This window comes from Microtus ochrogaster (assembly GCF_000317375.1).
Source record: "Microtus ochrogaster isolate Prairie Vole_2 chromosome 14 unlocalized genomic scaffold, MicOch1.0 chr14_random_1, whole genome shotgun sequence".
NCBI classification, from domain to species: Eukaryota; Metazoa; Chordata; class Mammalia; order Rodentia; family Cricetidae; genus Microtus; species Microtus ochrogaster.
In genome coordinates, this window is record NW_004949096.1 from 1107850 (window position 1) to 1127518 (window position 19669).

General features: G+C 35.6%; 1 protein-coding gene across 1 annotated transcript in view; it reads right to left on the bottom strand.

Moving 5' to 3' along the window:
* The window catches only part of Elp4 (elongator acetyltransferase complex subunit 4), a 208986-nt gene that overhangs the window by 131619 nt on the left and 57698 nt on the right, over window positions 1-19669 (bottom strand). Inside the window, exons 5-6 of the mRNA XM_005364033.2 lie at window positions 11673-11812; window positions 847-931 (exon numbers count right to left, since the gene is read on the bottom strand). Of these exons, the coding sequence (XP_005364090.1) occupies window positions 847-931; window positions 11673-11812 (225 nt within the window). The remainder of the gene's footprint in view (window positions 1-846; window positions 932-11672; window positions 11813-19669) is intronic.

A 19669-nucleotide genomic window follows, 5' to 3' on the forward strand; every position in this document is an offset into this window, starting at 1 on the left:
TTATAAGTTTGTTATTAAACTGGCAGTAAAAATCAATTTAAAAATTATTTATTTTGCCGTTGAGAAATTGTTAAATATAGCAAGTAAACTGATAAAAAAATTTAAAATCTATGAACTAAAGCAAATGTAGATAAAGATGCCAAAAATTAGTTTCTAGCTTCTATGTCTTGGTTAAGAAATAACTGCTGTGGAGATATACTTATTAAAATAACACACAAACCTTAAATAATACAATATAAATCCTTTAGTGTCAAATGCAGCTAAAATCACTAACAAAAATTTCTGCAAGGCATGATGTTTAACAATAAAGTTTCTTTACTTGTTTAAATTAAACTAAGTGGAACATAGTTTAATCTTCAGTAGTAGGAATTTGGAGAAAAGGTAAAATCAGAGGTACAGAGAACAGTTATAAAATATATCAAAAATATATCCTTTATTCAGTGAAACAATTCAAAATGTAATGTAACAAGACATAAAATCTTGTGATAATTCTTACACATAAAGCAATTAGAATTAAGGACTGAACAACAGAAATATGAGCACTTCAAAAAGAAAAATATGAACCTTGTAGTGTTAGAAGCAATTAAAAAGCATAGCTAGTTATTAATTTCAGAAGCCATACATAGGTATTTAAGGAGAATCAGCAATAACAAAGCATGCGACTGTTTTGTGCGCATTTTGAGAACCCAGTTAACACTCTGAATACACACGAATTCTTTCTACCCATTTACAGTGTCTGTGAAAACAGTGTGTACATTATTGATTTTTCTCAGGCTCTCCAAACATGCCCCAGAGATTTGAAAACAATATTCTGTATATGACTAAAGAAGGTTGAAGTATTCATACCTGGGGATTAGATCCATCAAATCCTTCAGTATAAATGATGTTCTGAATGAATTGAAGCAGCTTCATGTAGCCTCGGGACAAAGAACTGTTGGTAAGAAGTGGTTCAAATACATAAATGGGCTTACTACTAAGAAAGTAAAATATAAAAATCAGTAAATAAGTAAAAATATGAATGTATTGGAATGTTTAAAAATACAAGAAAATGCATCAAATTAATGTCAGACAATCTAAAAACATTTAGACAACACTGCAAAAAGGGAGTAAGTTATCTCATCTTTTATTAAATTACTTAGTTTTTTGACATTATGGGAGGATAAACTCTGTGCAGACTGAGATGACTTAATTATGTCAGGCTTAGTTACCTCGAAGAAAATTAATGATTTAATGAAGCAACCTAAAAGATGAAGCCACCATAGCTTTTCAGGAGTAATCATACATAATTAACACATAGTTAATGAACTGCTAAGTCACACACTCCCAAATCAATGTCCCGATCACCTGAGCTCATCTTCTATCAAAGTTTTAATTTTCGTAGAATAAACTGGTAAAATAACTAAATAATTTGAATTTTTAGAACACGTGAAGACAAACAGCATAATCTACTAAATTTACTGTTTACCCATTTCCTTTGTTCAAAGAAGATGAAAAAATAAATGCATGGATTTAGGAAGACATCTAAGTTATTTCTCACACGATGCAAGCATTGCTTATTGCTTTAAAACAGTAAAATGAATTTTTAAGGTGCATTTGGGACTTAAAAAAATACTTGAGATAAATCCCCTGTAAATGTTGTGTGATATTTCAGGGAACATTTAAAAAGAATGAAGGAAACCTGCTTACTGAGTGAAGTTAAGAAGTGTAGCAGCCCATTTGCTTAATCTGCAACATCAATAGAAGTCGATTCAGCAAATATACATGCGCATCTCCATACATGTGTGTGCTTCTGAACAGCTGCTGCTGATTCCAAAATCCCTATCTTGCAGAAACGGAGTAAACACGAGAAAGGAAAGCTTTCTGTACAAAACAAATGTGACTCCAGGAGATGAAGGTCTACAGAGCATGGGTATGTTTCATATAGTTACTGCACCCTTTCAGGGACAACACGGGCTATTGTGGACATGATATTCTACTGTGATGGGAAGAACATGTCTATAAATAACACTATGTAAAGACAATTCTATAAGACTGTCCTGGGAATGTCCTTCATTTCACCCATGTTGTAGAATACAAGATTCCTTTTCAAGGTTAAATAGTATTCTGCTACATATTTGTGTGTATACCAAATTTTCTTATCTGTTGATAACAAAGGCTAACTCTGTATCTTGGCTGTAATGAACAGAGAACACAGCTATCCCTTCAATACACTGAGTTCATTTCGTTAGATATAAGTACACAAGGAGCACTAGTAGCTACAATAGTTGTACTCTGAACTTTGTGATGAACTGCCACACTGTTTTCTATGTTTATACTAATTTATACATCTACCAACAGCAAAGATTTCTCTTTTTTATGTTTTCACCAATACTTGCCCTTTACTTTGTTGATAACAGCCATTATAGTGGTTGCAAGGCAACATCTCATTAAGGTTTTAATATACGTAATAATATATAAATGAATGAAAATATACATAATTACATAATAATGTAATGATTAGTTATTAGATATTTGAGATTTTTACCCCATAGATTCGTTGTCTACTTGTATGTCTTTTTTAGAGTAATGTCTACTTAGATCCTTTGCCTGTTTTTAAAAAAATCAACTTTCTTTGCCATTGAACTGTTTCTGTTCATAAAAATTTGAGGTATTAAGCTCTCTGTCATAAGCTCTCTCTCCCTCTTATACTCCCCCTTTCCTTAGACTGTCCCTTGATTTTGTTCAATGTTTCATTTTGGAGAATAAGGTGAAGGCATTAAAACCAATATCCTTTAATCACTTTGCTTATTTACCGTCGACATAAAATAATCCACTAGACAATGATGCTTAGAACATTAAGTATTAAATTTCTTGAGTTAATTCAAGTTCCTAGGGAGTAATCTTTTATAAATATAAAACTAGGAAATACATTTATGTATACTAATCATGAGTATTAGCTGCTGAATGAATAAAATGAAATAATTTAAAATAGGATTTGGGCCTTACTGAAAGAGTAATTACTAATGGTTACCTCACATTGTTGTTCAATATTTATAAAAACATATACACGTATTGATAAAAATATCTTCCATTTCTATTGGAAATTTTGGCTTTATTGTTGGTTCTCCAACACTGAGAAATTTTATTCTCTCTCTGTGTGTATGTGTGTATATGCATGAGTGCACATGTGTGCATGTGTCTAGTGATAAGAGTTTACAAGAAGGAAATTTGTCTGCAAAAAAGACCCTTGCTTTGCTATTACTGTTTCCAAGCATTTTTAAATCTATAAGTAACTGTGCATATGTTTGAGCAAGTTCAGGTATGGGGGAGTCACAGTGAATGTGTGGATCACAGAGGACAACCTTACCCACTGAGCCAAGTCCTCAGCCTCTGTTTCCAAACATTTAACAAAGTTTTGACTATTTCAAATATTAAAAGACTGCCCACTTTTTAAACTTATTATTTACCTTTACTTTATGTGCATTGGTATTTTCACCTGCATATGTGTCTGTGTGAGGGTGTTGGATTTCCTGACAGTGAAGTTACAGACAGTTCTGAACTGTCATTGGGTGCTGGGAATTGAACCTGTATCCTCTGGGTCCTCTGGAAGAACTGTCAGTGCTCTTAATCTCAGAGCCATCTCTTCAGCCCCATTGCAGCCCATTTTGAACCACTATTCTGCTTTACCCTTACAACTACCAACAATTTTTATATTAAAATGAACTAATTTCAGTTCTATGTGCCTAAAGTTATCACAATATATAGAAATATAAAGCATACAAATAATTTTTTGAACTAATTTCTAAGTTTTTTTTTAAGTGTTCTGACTGCATGTGCATGATGGCGCCTGAGCAGGTCAGAAAGAGGCACTGAATTCTCTGAAAACTGAAGTTACAAATTGTAGGTGCTGGGAATCAATTCTGGTCCCCTGCAAGAGCAACAGGTGCTCTTAACCACTGAACTATCTCTCTAGCTCTGGCACTAATTTTGAACCTGATAATACCAAGTACTTAAAATTAATTTTACTTTCACAAATGAACAAAAAACAGATTGGTAAGCAGGAGAAAGATATTTTTTTTTCTTGAAAAAAGGTAACTTTTTGTCTGTTAAAAGATAAATTACAAATATAAAATAGAATATGGAATTATAATAAGTAGTTGATAAGTGAAATTTTTATAGGCAGAAAGCAGACTCTTGGTATACTGTTTAAGAAGTCTACCTAATTTCAGTCTTATCAGTTAATAAAGCGCTTGGTGCACAGAAAATCCTGAAGCAACTTTGGTGTCACAGCATCCGGTGGACACCTTGTGACAGACGTACAGTCATCATCCTCATTTTGTGACTGGGAAAACTAAGGTTCATTTCAGGAAAAATGGCTTGTCCAAGGTTACACATCACTAAGTGACAGAAATGACATGCAAAGTGAAAATATCTTCTGGGCATGGTTGTACATTCCTTTAACCCCAGCACTTGGGAGGCTGAGGCAGTGAGATTCAAGCTGGCCAGGGCTATATATTGAGAACATGTCTCAACACAAATAAACCAAACCAACCAAACAAAAACCCTGAAAACATTCTAAAGCTGTGAAACTTGGCTCTTTTAAGTACACTACTTTAAAGCCTTGGAAAGTGGTGCATGGAGAGTCTAAGGGGCTCACACACACTAGTGTGCTTTCACTCAACACTTTTAATGAAGCATTCCAGCATCAGTTGTGGGGAGAGAGCTTTTAGCTGTACTCATGAAATCATCTCAAATGGGCCTTGGTGGTACTTAACTTGGAGAGTAGAAAGATAATGGAACTCTTCATACCAATTGATAACTGAGCAGCCCCACACACACAGCAGGAAGATGCCAAGGCTTGGGAACTGGCTCTGTTCAACCTGTGCCAATAACTCTGCTCAAAGTGCGATACAGACAACTTCTTTAAATTTTTTCTTGTCTCTCTTATCCACCATGATTTTTAAATTACATGGTTCAGAATGCTTTTCCTCATTAAAGTAATTTACTACAATTTTAAAAATAAGAAATTCTGTTCACTTAAATATTTAACAACCTGGTAGAAATATTTGAGAAAAAAACCAGAATCTTACAGAAAATTAAGATTATTATTCTCAAAAATTATCACCCATAATTACAATGAATTAAAATAAAGATGAGCACCTTTTGATATGATTTTGAAAGTAAATGGAAAAATAAAGTTTATCTTACCAAAGCTCTATTTGCATGTATAATTCAAGGACTCAACTATGACAAGTTGGAAGCAACCCTATGTAAGGCCAAAGACACAATACATGTCTCAACTAATTGTATAAAATACTCTGTTGAGCTAAAGTTCTATTAGCATATAATTTGCATGTGATTCCAGAGATTGTAAAGTCTTTTCACAAGTAATTTTCAAGTCACAAATTTCATTAGGATTACCCTGAAGGCTGTCATTTACCGACTTTTCGTCTCATGCTTTTCACCGAACACTGAATTTGAGTCTGACTAGGGAAGCTCAACTCAGAGAGAAGGAGGCAGAGTCTAAGATCACATTCAAGACTGAAGATGAACCATGACCAGCAGAGACCTCTGATCACAGTTGGAAAAATATTTCACGCTATGGCTAAGCAATCCCATTTGGCATGGAGACTGTTAAGTGAAGTTATGATCTTTATGAAAAATAATTCAGAAAATGACTGAGATGAAATAACAGATTGTGTCTCCTCCAGGCCCTAACAGAGTGTCGGGTATCCAGTCCTGGTCATCACACACTTTCTGACACCCTCTCTTCAGTGTCTTCATCTTCTCTCTTATTGTGATACATTTGGTAGCATCTTAATTAACTATTTTGTTTCATGGTCATTCTGCACCTTCATTATCTTCATCTTTTTCAAGTTTTTTTCCAGCAAAACTATCTGGTTAATAACTACAAATTCCAAGAGGCTAGTGAGGTAGTTGGAAAATATGAATCTCCATTTTTATTCAAACTCGCAGTATCTTTTCATTCATTACACTCATGACCTGAAAATAGAAACAATCAAAGCTACACCTAGTCCTATGTGTATCCAGAAGACACACTCACTATTATATGTATCTGTCCACCTGCTGTAGTTTGGATATTTCTGTCTCTTCAGATTCCTATTTTGACTTTGACATACAATAATATTAAGAGGTGGAATCTTTAGGAGGTGACTGGATCATGAGGATTAAGGCCTCATGAATGGGATCAGTACCCTGATAAAAGAGACCTAAAAGGAGGCTGCATCCCCTTCTGCCATGTGAATTGACTGACAGTTCAGGCCTCTGTCTTTTGGAGAAAATCTTCACTAAAGTGTAATCCTGCCAGAACCTGAGTCTGGACTTCCACATCCTTGGTTGGCACGATGAGGAGCAGACTTCTTGGTTCAAGCTACCTGGTCTTTGATAATTTTATTGTTAAAAGTCCAAAGGGAATAGATCCCACCCATCATTGCCTGCACAATCTTTAGGCATGTTGCTACATGAACCATCTACATCTAACATCTCTCTCCTGAGCTGTGCACACACCTGATTCTCTGAGGCTCCACTCTGGCAGCATTTTTCTCTCCCACATCATTAGGTGCCTTTCTACTCATTTCATGTAAGTAAACACACCCTCTCTTCACCCAATAAAACAACGCTAATCCTATTGCTTCTGCCAGATATGACTCATTTTGGCACCAACGCACCTTGAATTTTCAATATTTGATATTCATAGTTAATTCACTCCTTACATTTGCACATAAATTCAATGAAGCTTCACCACCATCATTCAATTAAGACTGCTTTTATTATGGTGACGAATAATCTCATATATATATATATATATATAGAGAGAGAGAGAGAGGATGTATATCTATATATATATCTTTGATGTCATTGTTTATGATAAATTCACAGAAATGGAGTAATAGTAAAAAGACAGCAGATAGTCTAACTTTTGACTCCTTTTCCTAAGACTGTTTCAGTAAGTTTTACCCTCACAAGTAATGAGTGGCTGTTTTTCCATATCAGAGAGAACACAGGGTGATATTTTAAATACCGAACAGTTGAAAAGTGATATCTCTGATGTGAACTCTCATATTTCTGAAGCAGTGAGGCTTGTTGTATTGTCTGTGGAGAACAGAATTGTGTGTACGTGTATGTGTTTGTTTGTTTTTCAAGACAGGGTTTCTCTGTGAACAATCCTGGCTGTCCTGGAACTAGCTCTGCAGACCAGGCTGATGTTGAACTCACAGAGATCCACCTGCCTCTGGCTCCCAAGTGCTGGGATTAAAGGCTGAGCCACAACGTACTGCCATAAGAATACTTTTTAAAATAGTGCCATTTGTCTATTTTTGCTTTTATTATCTACACATTTCAGCATACATGAAAACCACAGCTTAGAATCATCCTCAGTATTTTGGAGATTTGGACGGTGTCTTCTTTGCTCCCAGTGCGACCATCATTCCACTTTCTTTCTATCATTAGCAGCTGTTTTCAACTCTTTCTCTTTTGCTCACAGTTCACAGACTATCACTTTGTTTGCTAGTTTTGATTTTGTAAGTTTCTTTGCTGTTTGGCTTTTTTGACTCCATCTGACAAAACTTCAACCCTGCTGGCAAATACCCAGGGATCTCAGTCCAGGCATGGGAGAGACTTAGCACCTAGTAGCCCTCACGGCCCAGTAAACCCTTCCAGTACATTGGCTTTGGAGTCTCTGGCCTACACACCTGTTAGAAAACTTCTGGTTTTTATCCACCACCCAACCTAATATTAGCACAGACATATCACAGTTTCAGAGATATTTCAGTTCACCATGACAGGACGGCATGGTGGAATTCATGGTGACAGAAATGTGTGGCAGAAAGCAGACCATGGGACTGGAACCAGGGCTCTAACCTCTGAGGCCTGCTCCTAGTTACTTACCTCCACTAGCCAGACCCTGTTTCATAAAGCCTTCAAAATAGTTCCATAAGCTGGGGACCAAGAGAAGGCTACTCCAGATTCAAACCATAACAAAGACCTCATCTCTAAATAATTCGATATTGGTGTAAGGGCCTAAACATGCAAGTTTGTGTAGGATGCTGAGATTCAGCAGGGCGGGGACTTGAATGAGAACTGACCCTATACTGTAGTTATTTGAACACACTTGGTCCCCAATTAGTGGTGCTGTTTGGAGAGTTTAGGGGTATAGTCTTGCTGGAGAAGTTGTGTCACTAGCAGAGGGCCTGTAGGTTAAAAGCCCTGGCCACTTCCAGTTCACTCTCTCTGCTTTGTGTTTCTGGTTGAAGATGTGAGTTCTTAGCTTCTATGTGAGCCACGAAGCATGCCTATTGCAGCCATGCTTGCTGCCTTCCATAAATTGTGTTAGTCATGGTATTCTATCACAGGAACAGAAAGGCAATGAGTAGTAGTGGGAGCAGCAGGTTAGACAGTAGGTTAGCTTTGTTGAGCATTAGGGAAACTACCTGTTGTCCTAACTTTGGAATGGCAGTATATTTCAGTAAGGAAACAAATCTGCTTGCTGTGTGTGCTTGGACATATCCACTGTCAAAATTAAACTCAAAACTAAAATTAAAACAATATCCAATTAAAAAGTAAATCAACATTGCAGAATCATTCTAGAATGACCTTTTGTCATCCTTACCTTACCATGCTGTGACAATCAGACAGTTGACTGTCAAAGCTATCCTTTTGGTTTGAAGGTGGTGTCTCATGTCTGAGGCTATCCTGGAGCTTCTGATCTTCTCCTTTCACCTGCCCAGTGCTGGCACTATAGGTACCAACTCTCTAAAGCAATCTTAACAATACTGTGATATATGTCAAGTTTTTAGTGCCTAAGCTTTAATTAAACATTAATAGTATATATATATATATATGAACATTTTCTATACATAAACTTACCAGTAATTTAAAATTAATTACTGTAAATTTCAAATGACCTTCAGTTTTACTTGCTGTGAAATTTTCTCGTTATCAATGGTGCCTTTAGAAATTATGAAATTATATATTGTATCTCACACATGGTAGAGAGATACAACTATATCCTCTAGTCTTAATTATAGGAAAAGTATAGACAAATATAAGGCTTGGCTTTATTGTTTTATAAATGAACCAGTAAAGTTCATGTCAGTGAAATGAGCATATACTTTTCATAAATTAAAATAAATCTCACATGGTAAAGTACCCGTATTCAAAATTAATTTAATTACATGTTTAAAGTTTAATTATATTTAATTAAGCATTTAAGTTTAATATGAAATAAATGAATTATCAGTTAACTATTATGAAATGAAATACTGCCTTGGTAATTAAAATCTATAAATTTTCCTATTCTGTGTAAAACTGCTAGCTTTCAAAAAACATTCCAGCAATTATAGGTTTTAAACACCATTTGACTACATCCTCATAGTTCACTGAAGTATAGTTTTTAGGCCCTTCAGCTTGTTAGCTGCACATTTCCAGCAACGGGGAGGTTTTACAAACATGATTTTAGGTGTTACCTTAGTGTAGTGGTTATTGCGACCCTTTAATACAGTTCCTCAGTTGTGATTACCCCCTAACCACAAGATATTTTCTTTGCTTCTTCCTAACTATAATTTTATTACTGTTATGAATCATAATCTAAATGTGATATGCAACCTCTGCAAAAGGGGTCATGACCCACAGGGTGAGAATCACTGTCTTCAGTGACTTACCATTTGCAACAACAGTAAAGTTACCTAGCGCCTCTGCCCTCTAGTTCCCATAAACTATGCTGATACTACTTAGCTCAAAAGGCTGTTGGTAAAATTAAATGAATAGACTAAGGTCAAATTTCTGAACAGTAACTCTCCTGAAAGGCATTTGACTAAAGTTAACTTCTTCCTTCCCCTCTTTACCTGAATGAATGCATAAAAACCTCATGTTTTCTGGTTTAAAAAAAAAAGTTTGCTCCTTAAAATAAATGTCAATTTAAATGATAAAAGCAATGGTTTTTGTTTAGTCACACTATCCTTTATTTAATTTTGTGGTGCTAAGGGTTGAATTGATGCTAAGTACTCTACAATTGGATGGTGGCCCCAGCTCACATTTTACATTGATTTGGCTGAGCATTCTATGAACAAGACAGTAAGAATTACTGCCATCACAGAATTCTAAGTTAGAAATAACTGAAGGCAGGTATTATCAGTTTTTGCTCACATGCTTATGTGTGTGTGTGTGTGTGTGTTTAGTTCAATAGGCAAAGTTGGGAACTACTATTAATTGACAAAATGATTCAAATTAACAGTAACAAAAGTAATATGGTTAAATGTATGGTAATTCTGTTTCTTAGCCCCATCTTTTTCATGAGGGTACTGACTTCACTGAAGTCAAGGAGAGGATCCCGAGAGCACAACAGGATGAAGCCAGAACCAGAAATAAGCTTTTATTCCTTCATTAGTAGGCTTTGTCTACAACAACACAATGAAAAGGACAGACACCAAAGCTTTCAAAAGGAATGAAGCACAAAGAGATCCAACATGTTATTCCTGGATCCACAATTTAGCTGGGACCCTGCTAGATCTGAGTATGTCAATATCTTCTGGAAAACAGAAATATTTCCTTATAACTTAAGGATGATAGGAGGTAATAAATGTAAAATGTATAGCAGCGTGCCCAAAACATAATAGTCATTCTTTAGCATAGCCACTAACACTAAAGCAGTGCCCATGTGCCATTTTATGCCTCTGACTATAGAGTAGTGAACCTGTTAACAAAGTGAAAGAGTTCTGAAAAAGACTTAACTTGAATAGTGTTGACTAAAGGTTCAGGCATTATTTCTATAACAGCCACAAGACATTTAAGTCATTGAATTTCACAACTCCCTGCCTATAAACTCTTAAATAATTAAAAATGATTTGATAGTGATAAAGAAAACACAGACTACCACCTGTTCATCAGCTTACTGTGGTAAGGACTGAAAGTGAATCTTCTTAATATTTCACACATTATTTAATAATAAGTCTGTAACTTCAGAATTCTGCTTTAATAAACTTTTGTCACTATAAACAGGTTTGCTTGTTTAAAAAACTCTTCACTGTAAAATTTTAACTCTAACCTATCTTGCCATCTAAAAATCACAGAGTATTTTTATTTCAGCATCACTAAAACTTATAATGTCTTAATATAAATGGAATATCAAACAGAGAGAAACGTAGTTTGCTTGTCAAGAGTGCTTGCCTTGCATACAAGCTCCAGCATCACATAAAACCAGGCTAGGAAGATCATCAGAAATTTCAAGGTCATAATAGGAGTCAGTATTAAAAAAAGAAAAAAGTAAAAACATATACTTGTGAACCCTTTAAAAGATCACCTACTAAAAAGTACTAGAGAGCAGCAGTGCTCTACACATTTTCGTGGGATTACATCAAAGAATTTATGAGATCTATTTGGATTATGGGTTGAAGTCCTGATTAGGAATTGTTTCCCATGTCCTGGAAAGTAAAATCAGATGGAATCATAACTAGTTTGGTATCCAAATCTATCACATTATAAGCCAATAGGTAGTTTACAGAACCAGAAAAAAAGAAAAAGAACATATAATAGGATATTACAAAATACATATATAATTTTTATGTATTTGCAGAAAACTTGCATTATTGTTATTTGAAATCTTCAAAAATGAGGTAAAAATGCAATCTACTGATATCTGAAGTCCGAATTTGCTGTTACATGAGCCGCTGACTTACCAGGATTCTCCCTTAAGATCTGAAGTTATGTGTTCTGTAAGGAAGAATCCATGCCATTTTGAACTCCCCAGCAGCTCCGAAGGAATCCTTTTTGATATATCATAATAGTGACCAAATCGTGAAGATGACACTGGTCCAGCCTGCTGGAAAATCATGCTGGTTATTAAAATAACATTGTTTTACCCTATAATTTCTTTGACTAACATCAAGTTAATAAGGAAAAGCTGATATACATATACTTACTGAATTTAAAGACCCATACAATAGCTTTTATTAGCCAAATTATATACAATGAGGAATTAAACTTTCTACTCTCAAGTTTTCTTCACTGTTAATGATTTATAAGTTTATAATAATTCATATACCTCTCTCATTTTAAAACTATTCTGTATATCTCTTTTTCTAAGTCAAAATTTTAATATACATAATTTTTAATTCATACATAATAGCTCACATTTTAATGACAAATTGAATAAGGAGATGCGAGAACTAAGTGAAGTTAAGCCAAACTAATTTATTGGTTGGAAGCCCCAAAAGAAATCAAGTATTAGGATGTGTTTAACCAAGCATCATATTGAAACTAAATGTTCGTGTACAATATACCTTATGACCTTCAATGAAGCCGATGGTGTAGAATGTATCAGAACCCAGACAAGATCAAGGCATGTGTGAAAGAGGGTGTGTAAGAACTATGGAGACCAACAGACACTTGGCACCATCGTTAGTTCATGGTTTTACATTCTTTATTAACAGTTTCTTCAAGAAACCATCTTTCCCTTAGGAAACTAACAGCTATTGACACTGAATTCATTTACATATGTGAGTAAAAATCTATTAACTATTGTTTTGAATGGATCCTAGGCTGATACTAATGAATACACCCTCTGCCCCCATACCCTTCTACATAAAGTTGAATTATTAACAGATTCCATCTGGCAGCAGCTTCCCATAAAAGCTCTGGTCTAATGTTTACTGTGATCATTCCTGAGTGCTAAGAAACTGGCAAATGTGGGGATGCTCAAAACAGAGTTTCTGCATAAACGTGAGAATTCTTAGGAGGTTCTTATCTTACAGAATGACAATTTTTTAATTTAGTTAAACACACGTTTGCTTGACACTAGCTATTTGCATTTAAGTTTTCAATGATTCATATTCCTAAATTAAATGCCTATAAACACCAAATTATACAGTCAAATGAAATAAAACATCCTGAAATCTAATAGAAGCATTTTTCTTAGACTGAGTCTGTGGATGTGACATTTATTTTCTAAATAAAATGAATGTGTATCTCTCTATAAGGTACTATTTATTTTCATTAATGAAAGACATCTATTAGTTGGCTTCAATACAATCTTTTCAATGCATAATAATATGTGCAGAATTATGATTCCTAAGACACAAATTCTCCATTTATTATGAAAAGTATTGACAAATAAATTATATGACATTAAAATAAGTTTCTTAAAAATACGGTGTAAAGATTTTTAAATGTAAAGTTATTAGTCTAAAGCAATTTAAACAAGGTCTGTTCTTTGGCCTATAATTGATTCTTTATCCGGATTATAGTTTAGAATGTTTTTACTGCAATCTCTGTGAGAGCTCATCTTTTTATTGTGTAAGTCCAAGCCCTCTTAATGTTTCAGAAAGGCCTTGACTAACTGAACTTTGATCTGATGTCTTCATTGAGAAAAACACCAGGTTGCCCATTTCAGATGCAAATCCCCCTAAGGCCCAATAGAATTTAGTAAAGACAGCAAAAAAGAAGAAACCAGAAGTTTCCAGGATCCTCTTTGGGAATCCTGGGGCACACTGGTGTCCTTAATCCATGCACTAGCATGGATTAAGGTAGGTGATAACCTTTCCTGATTCAAAAGAATAAGCTGAGTGCCTACAAACTGGGTGGAGACTAGGATTTGGCTATAATAAAACACCATGCAATAAAAGCTTGGTCTATGTCAGAAGCCTCTGAAAAGGCCTCAATGTACCACATTCCCAGGCCTGGTAGGGAAGCTTGCAAAAGCCTACCTGAATCAAATAAGCATGAATAATCTATTTTAGCAGACTGACCATGGGGAGAGAGAAAGAAAGAGAGACTTTTCACTTCTTTTAAGTTTGAGTTAATAAATTTATTAGTGGATTGAAAGTTCTTGAAGTCCCCTGCACTCACAGAAATACACCAAATTACCAAAAAGTAAGGTATGTTTTTTAAGTTGCCGTCACTATTAATGCATTTAATTATAATATTAGTGTGACAGAATTCCCAGATTTTGGATGAATCAAGGCAGAAAATTGATTTCATGCTGTGACAGTTTACATACAGAACACAAACAATTTATTAAAATATAAAAATAAAACTGGAAACTTTTATTTAATTGTTATTAATTTATTTAGATGTTAAGACCAAATGTGACAGCAAACATATTGATAAGGTAGACACAAGGTTTTCATTACTGATGAAATATTTCAATCTTTGAATAAAATGAAAACAAGACAAATATATTTTTAGAGGATAAAAAGTTTTACAAAGTTTTCTGTCCAAGACACATAATATTAGCACACAGTCAGATTTATGAAATACTGAAATCTTTTGAGACGTACCAATTTTTTTAAAAATAGAAGCTTATTGTTGTTACTCTAACAGTGTTTATCTATAAAATTATCATTGTCATAAAAATTAAATTGTACTTTTATATCAACCTATCATGAAAAAGCAGTTTATTTATTTCATGTGCTAAGAATATGTTGCTTTAATTTTAGATATGGCAAGTTTTATTGCACATCCATAAACTACCTTTAACTTTACCATCTGTGGAACAGAACAATAGAAGTTAGTTTTTACTGTGCTAAAAAATGGAATCTGATGGGAGTTGAGAAGGCAAGCTAAGCAACAAAACAATAGCACACTCTACCACCACCACACTGTGTCTCCAGTGTGTTAGGAAGCAGCGAGCTGCAGAGGAAACACACAAATAGTCTACATAAACCGAGTCTTTTCATTGTCAGCAAGTTTTGCTTCTGAGAGTCCGGCATAACGGACAGCAAGAATCCAACCTCTAACCAAGCCTCACAGAGCCTCAGCTCAATCGCTAGTACTGGGATAATCATGATTTTATTATGATCTCAAAATAATCTATGCAATATCAGCAACTAATGTTTTATAAATTTGAATATAGTATAAATATCATTATGACTAAGTTAGGATTCATTAGAGAATCAGGAAATTTATCATTATCCTTCACAATTCCATTGCCTTACTGAAAAAAATTGGTTCCACATTGACATATTCACAAATCTACCAGAACTGCTGTGGCTAAACCTACTTATAACAAGAATCTGATATGCTGCCACGAATGGCTGGAGACTGACACTAGAGTCCTACAGTTGTGACGTGAAATCCAGAATGCACTGTAGGCCAGCAATCTGTAGGGTGAGGAGTGCAGTGTGCATTAATAATCAAGGAGAGGACAAGTCCACATAAATCATTAGAAAATCTAAATCATTAGAGAGACAGGAAGGATTCTTAAAACTAAATATTCTTTAGATTGAGTGAAACATTTATGCATTATTAAGTGCTTAACTTCTGTATCCACATCTGTGTCATTTTTCATATTCCCCAAGTAGACTAGGACTACACTTGATAGATATGGTAAGAATTTACATTAAGGGCATATCTGATAATTAATATATCTCATTTAGGATTACTTCTACTTCTTTACTCTTAAACATAAACAGTGAAACTGCATTTTGTTCAAGGAAATATAGAAATCTAAATATTTTTGTTTTATTTTCAAACTTGGAATTACAAAGAAATGCCTAGACATAGAAAAAAGATGACAAGTGCTGGACAAGGATCATAGGCAGAAGTCAGTCACTGAATATAAAATTACTGTGAAGGGCCAAAAACACACTTTTAAAAGAAGGAGAGATAGCAGACATGATTCTTACTCCTAAAACTGGGAGCAAACACTTGCAAGCAGAAGCAAACTTAAATCTGAGCACTGACAACAAAGCAAAAAGAAGTAATTACTTATCGTAGTTTTAATGATTAAGTTCATTATCATTTAATTTACTCATTAAATGATTTTATGAACATACATTACATACCAATAAAGCAAAACATTCTCTTTCTGAGCTTGCATCCTAAAATAGACACAAAATAAACAATGGGATGGATATATGATTTTCTTCTTTAAATAATGTCTTGAAGAAAATAAAGTATTACAAGAGAAAGTAATATTTCATGTGCAGTGAAAAGGAAGTCACCGTAGATAATATAGTATTTCAGCAAACTCCCAGGAAAAAATAGAATAAGAAATAAATAGGAGAATACTGTAAGTTATAATTTACAAAGAAACAATGAAGGCCTCAGCTAAGATGGTGGTGTTTGTGACTTCTTGAAGTGTAAGTTAGAATAAGAGGCCTGAGAAGATGCTGAGCAATGCTGCATTGGGTGAGGATCGGAGTTAAGGTTCCCGCTCCCCATCTAAAAACCCAGAAGGGCAACGTGCATCTGTAACCCCTGTCTTGGAGGGCAGAGACTAGCATATCACTGATGTTCACTAGCCACCCATTCAGTTGGTGATTTCCAAACTCAGTAAGGAACACTGTCTAAAAAATTAAAGTGGAAATAAATGAAGAAAGACATGGTGCTGGGCTGGAGTACAGCTCAGTACACCTGATTGCCTAGCAAGTATGCGGCCTTAAGTGCAGTTTCAGTACTGTAAAAAACAGCAGCAGCAGCAGCAACAGCAACAACAACAAAAAACAACCAAATACAGTCTCGTGACATCAATTCAGGCCTCCACATGTGCACACACACACCGACTGAGGTAAGAAAGAATATATTCTATCGTTAACAGTAGAAGAGTAACAGAATATCACAAATGCAGAAAAGGGAGTGTGAAGCCAAATGAAAAGTGTGGAGAAAAGGACACACAATCAAGATGAGACTAAATAATTCTCATGGAGAAGAAACATACAAGGGAAGTAGCCATTGGCATCCAGCATAACCCCTGGTCTATACTCAGCATGGGTAGGTGGAAGCTGACAAGAAAGGGCTGTCCTTTCAGTCAGAGTGCTGTGGGAGACTGGCAGCCAGAGAAAGACTGAGTGGCAGGTGAGTAACCATAAGCTGTAAACACCCAGGGCAGAGAGACAGGCAGGGCAGCCACAGACGCTGGGGTGGAAGTACTGCACAGCAACCCAATGCTGAAAACATCCACAACCACCCTGGGTGAATCCAACCAAAGAAGACATTGGAAACACTACCTCTGCCAGGGTCTATACAGTACCATGGAAACGCAATAAGTGTGCTGAACCCAGCAGAGTAGACAGAGGCATTTTCTCAGGCAAGGATCATCTAGAAGGGAAAGGATCAGGATCTAGCTTGGAAGAGAACCACCAGCAGCAAAAGTGAGCACATGCATGGGTGTGTCTCTCACAGGGGTCACAGCACAGGGACACAACACTGATCCTCAGCATAAGAGACAAGGCTTCAGCAGGCAGGCTTGGGTCTCAGACCAGGAAACCTCACAAGCCTGAGTGTGACACCAAAGATCCTCTGAGCAGTGAATCCACACTAATCCACCTTGTTTGTATTCTTGACACTATGCCTTCTTTCCATTTTGCAGCGGTAGCTACAAAACCCAAATGTTGATGTGAGGAAAACCGTGTGTGTGTATGTGTGTGTGTGAGTGTGTGTGTGTGTGTGTGAGAGAGAGAGAGAGAGAGAGACAGAGAGACAGGAAGAAATACTAGCATATGCTATATTTTCTATTTAGTTTATTTTTTAAACGATACTTTTATATTTCAATTGCTCAGCTATTTTAGCTTGGCTCTTGACTGAATAAGCATTTATGACTGTGCAGTTTGTGTACCTAGTTTGTAATACATACTTCCCTTATTTGTATTTGCTCTCCTTCCTCCCTTCCCATTTCATTTTACTTTTTAACCTCTCAGTTCTGAAGACCCCCATACCACCTGAAGTACGTCTGCCTGAACGCTATCAGTACATAAGTGATGGACCTGGTATCTGTTACTATTCATTGACATTGAAATTGTCAAATAATTCTTGGTTATTATAGATAGTTTTTGTCCTAAATAGTACAGGGAACATAACTCAAGCAAAGACAATGCACCAAGAAGACCCACATAAAATAAAAAAAAAAAGCCTGGAGGACACAATTATTCCAAAAGATGTACAAAACACACCAACGAAACACACAAATGAAAAAGCTAGCCAATAAGCTTCTATAAGCTCATGGCTCCCCAGCATCTGAAATGAAAGACACGAGATGGCTCAAGTATCAGAAAAGGATTTCAGAATCCGACTTTCAAAAAGAGTAAAGAACCCACAGAGGAGTCAAATAATCAGATAAATAAAGCAAGGAAATAAGCTGAGAACTTGGGTAAGAGTATTAGCAAAGTAGATAAAAAGAACAGCAACAGGGAAGAGAAATTTAAATAAAAAACAGAGGAAAACATAAGTAAGGAACTGAGATTCCAAAATCAACCAAACAGAAATGCTAGAAATACATGGGACCCAACTTAAAAAGGCAGTGGAAGCTAGGTGGTGGTGGTGCATGCCTTTAATCCCAGCACCAGAGAGGCAAAGGCAGGTGGATCTCTGTGAGTTCCAGGCCTGCCTGGTCTACAAGAGCTGGTTCCAGGACAGCTAGAGAAACCCTGTCTCAGAAAAACCAACCAACCAACCAACTAGCCAACCAACCAACCAACCAACCAACCAACCAACCAACCAACCAACCAAATAAACAAACAAAAGACAGTGGAAAGCATTATCATCAAACAAACAAGATCAAGCAGAAGCATGAATATCAGCAATAAGGGCCATGGTAAAGATAATATCATATTCAATAAAGGAAAGAATGAGAGAGACCAAACCCAAGAAGCCATAGCACTGAAGAAGGAGCTGAGATTAAAAATGGTATGAGCTGTTCAAAAGCAACAAAGTAAAATATGAGAGAAAGAAATTGACATTCAAACACGAGGCATTTAGAACCCCAAATATACACAACCAGAGAGCTTTAACTACAGTTATGATGTCAAAAATACATAGCAATAGAAATATTATCAGAGTCAGAGAGATGGCTCTGAGGGTGAAGACATTTGCTGCCATGTCTGATGATTTGAGTTTCACCCCTAGGTCTCACGTGTTAGGAGAGATAATCAATAATCCCAAGGGATGTGCTCTGACCTCCATACACAGACCGTGACACAGACACACACTTACCCACGAATTAAATAAATATGTTTAAAAAAGAAACAACAATAAAAGCTATAAATCTAGAATATAAACACACAAGGCAAACACATCAAAATAACACCATATTTCTCACCAATAACTCTAATGTGTAAGGAAAACACGGAATGCTATATTTCAGGTGAAGAAAGTAAGTATCAACCAAGACTGTTCCATCCAGCAAAGCTAGTTATAAAACTTGATCTAAGAATAGAAATATTTCAAGACAAGCACAAATGAAGGCAGTTTATGATCACTAAGCCACTAGTACAGGTGGTACTCAAGGGAAGAGCATATATAGAGGAAGGAAGAGTTTAATTATGATTTTCACAGGAAAGAATAAATTTCATGAGAGAAAAATGAACAACAGACAAGTAGGAGAATATCAAAATTCCCAATACCAAAAATAAAATAAAAAGGAAAAAGCACATTTTGGTAGTTTGAGTAAAAAGTGTTCTCCAAAGACTCACAAATTTAAACTAGCAAACTTTAAAGTGGGAAGATAGAAAATATACTAACACATGCACACACACACACACACACATACACCTTAAAACAAATAATTTAATCAACTAGAAAAATAATCAACAAAATTATAGGAATTAGAAAACCTATCTCAATAATAATAATAATAGTCACTTTAAAAGGCCTCAATTATGCCAGGCAGTGGTGGCGCACGCCTTTAATCCCAGCACTTAGGAGGCAGAGCGAGGCGGATCTCTGGGAGTTTGAGGCCATC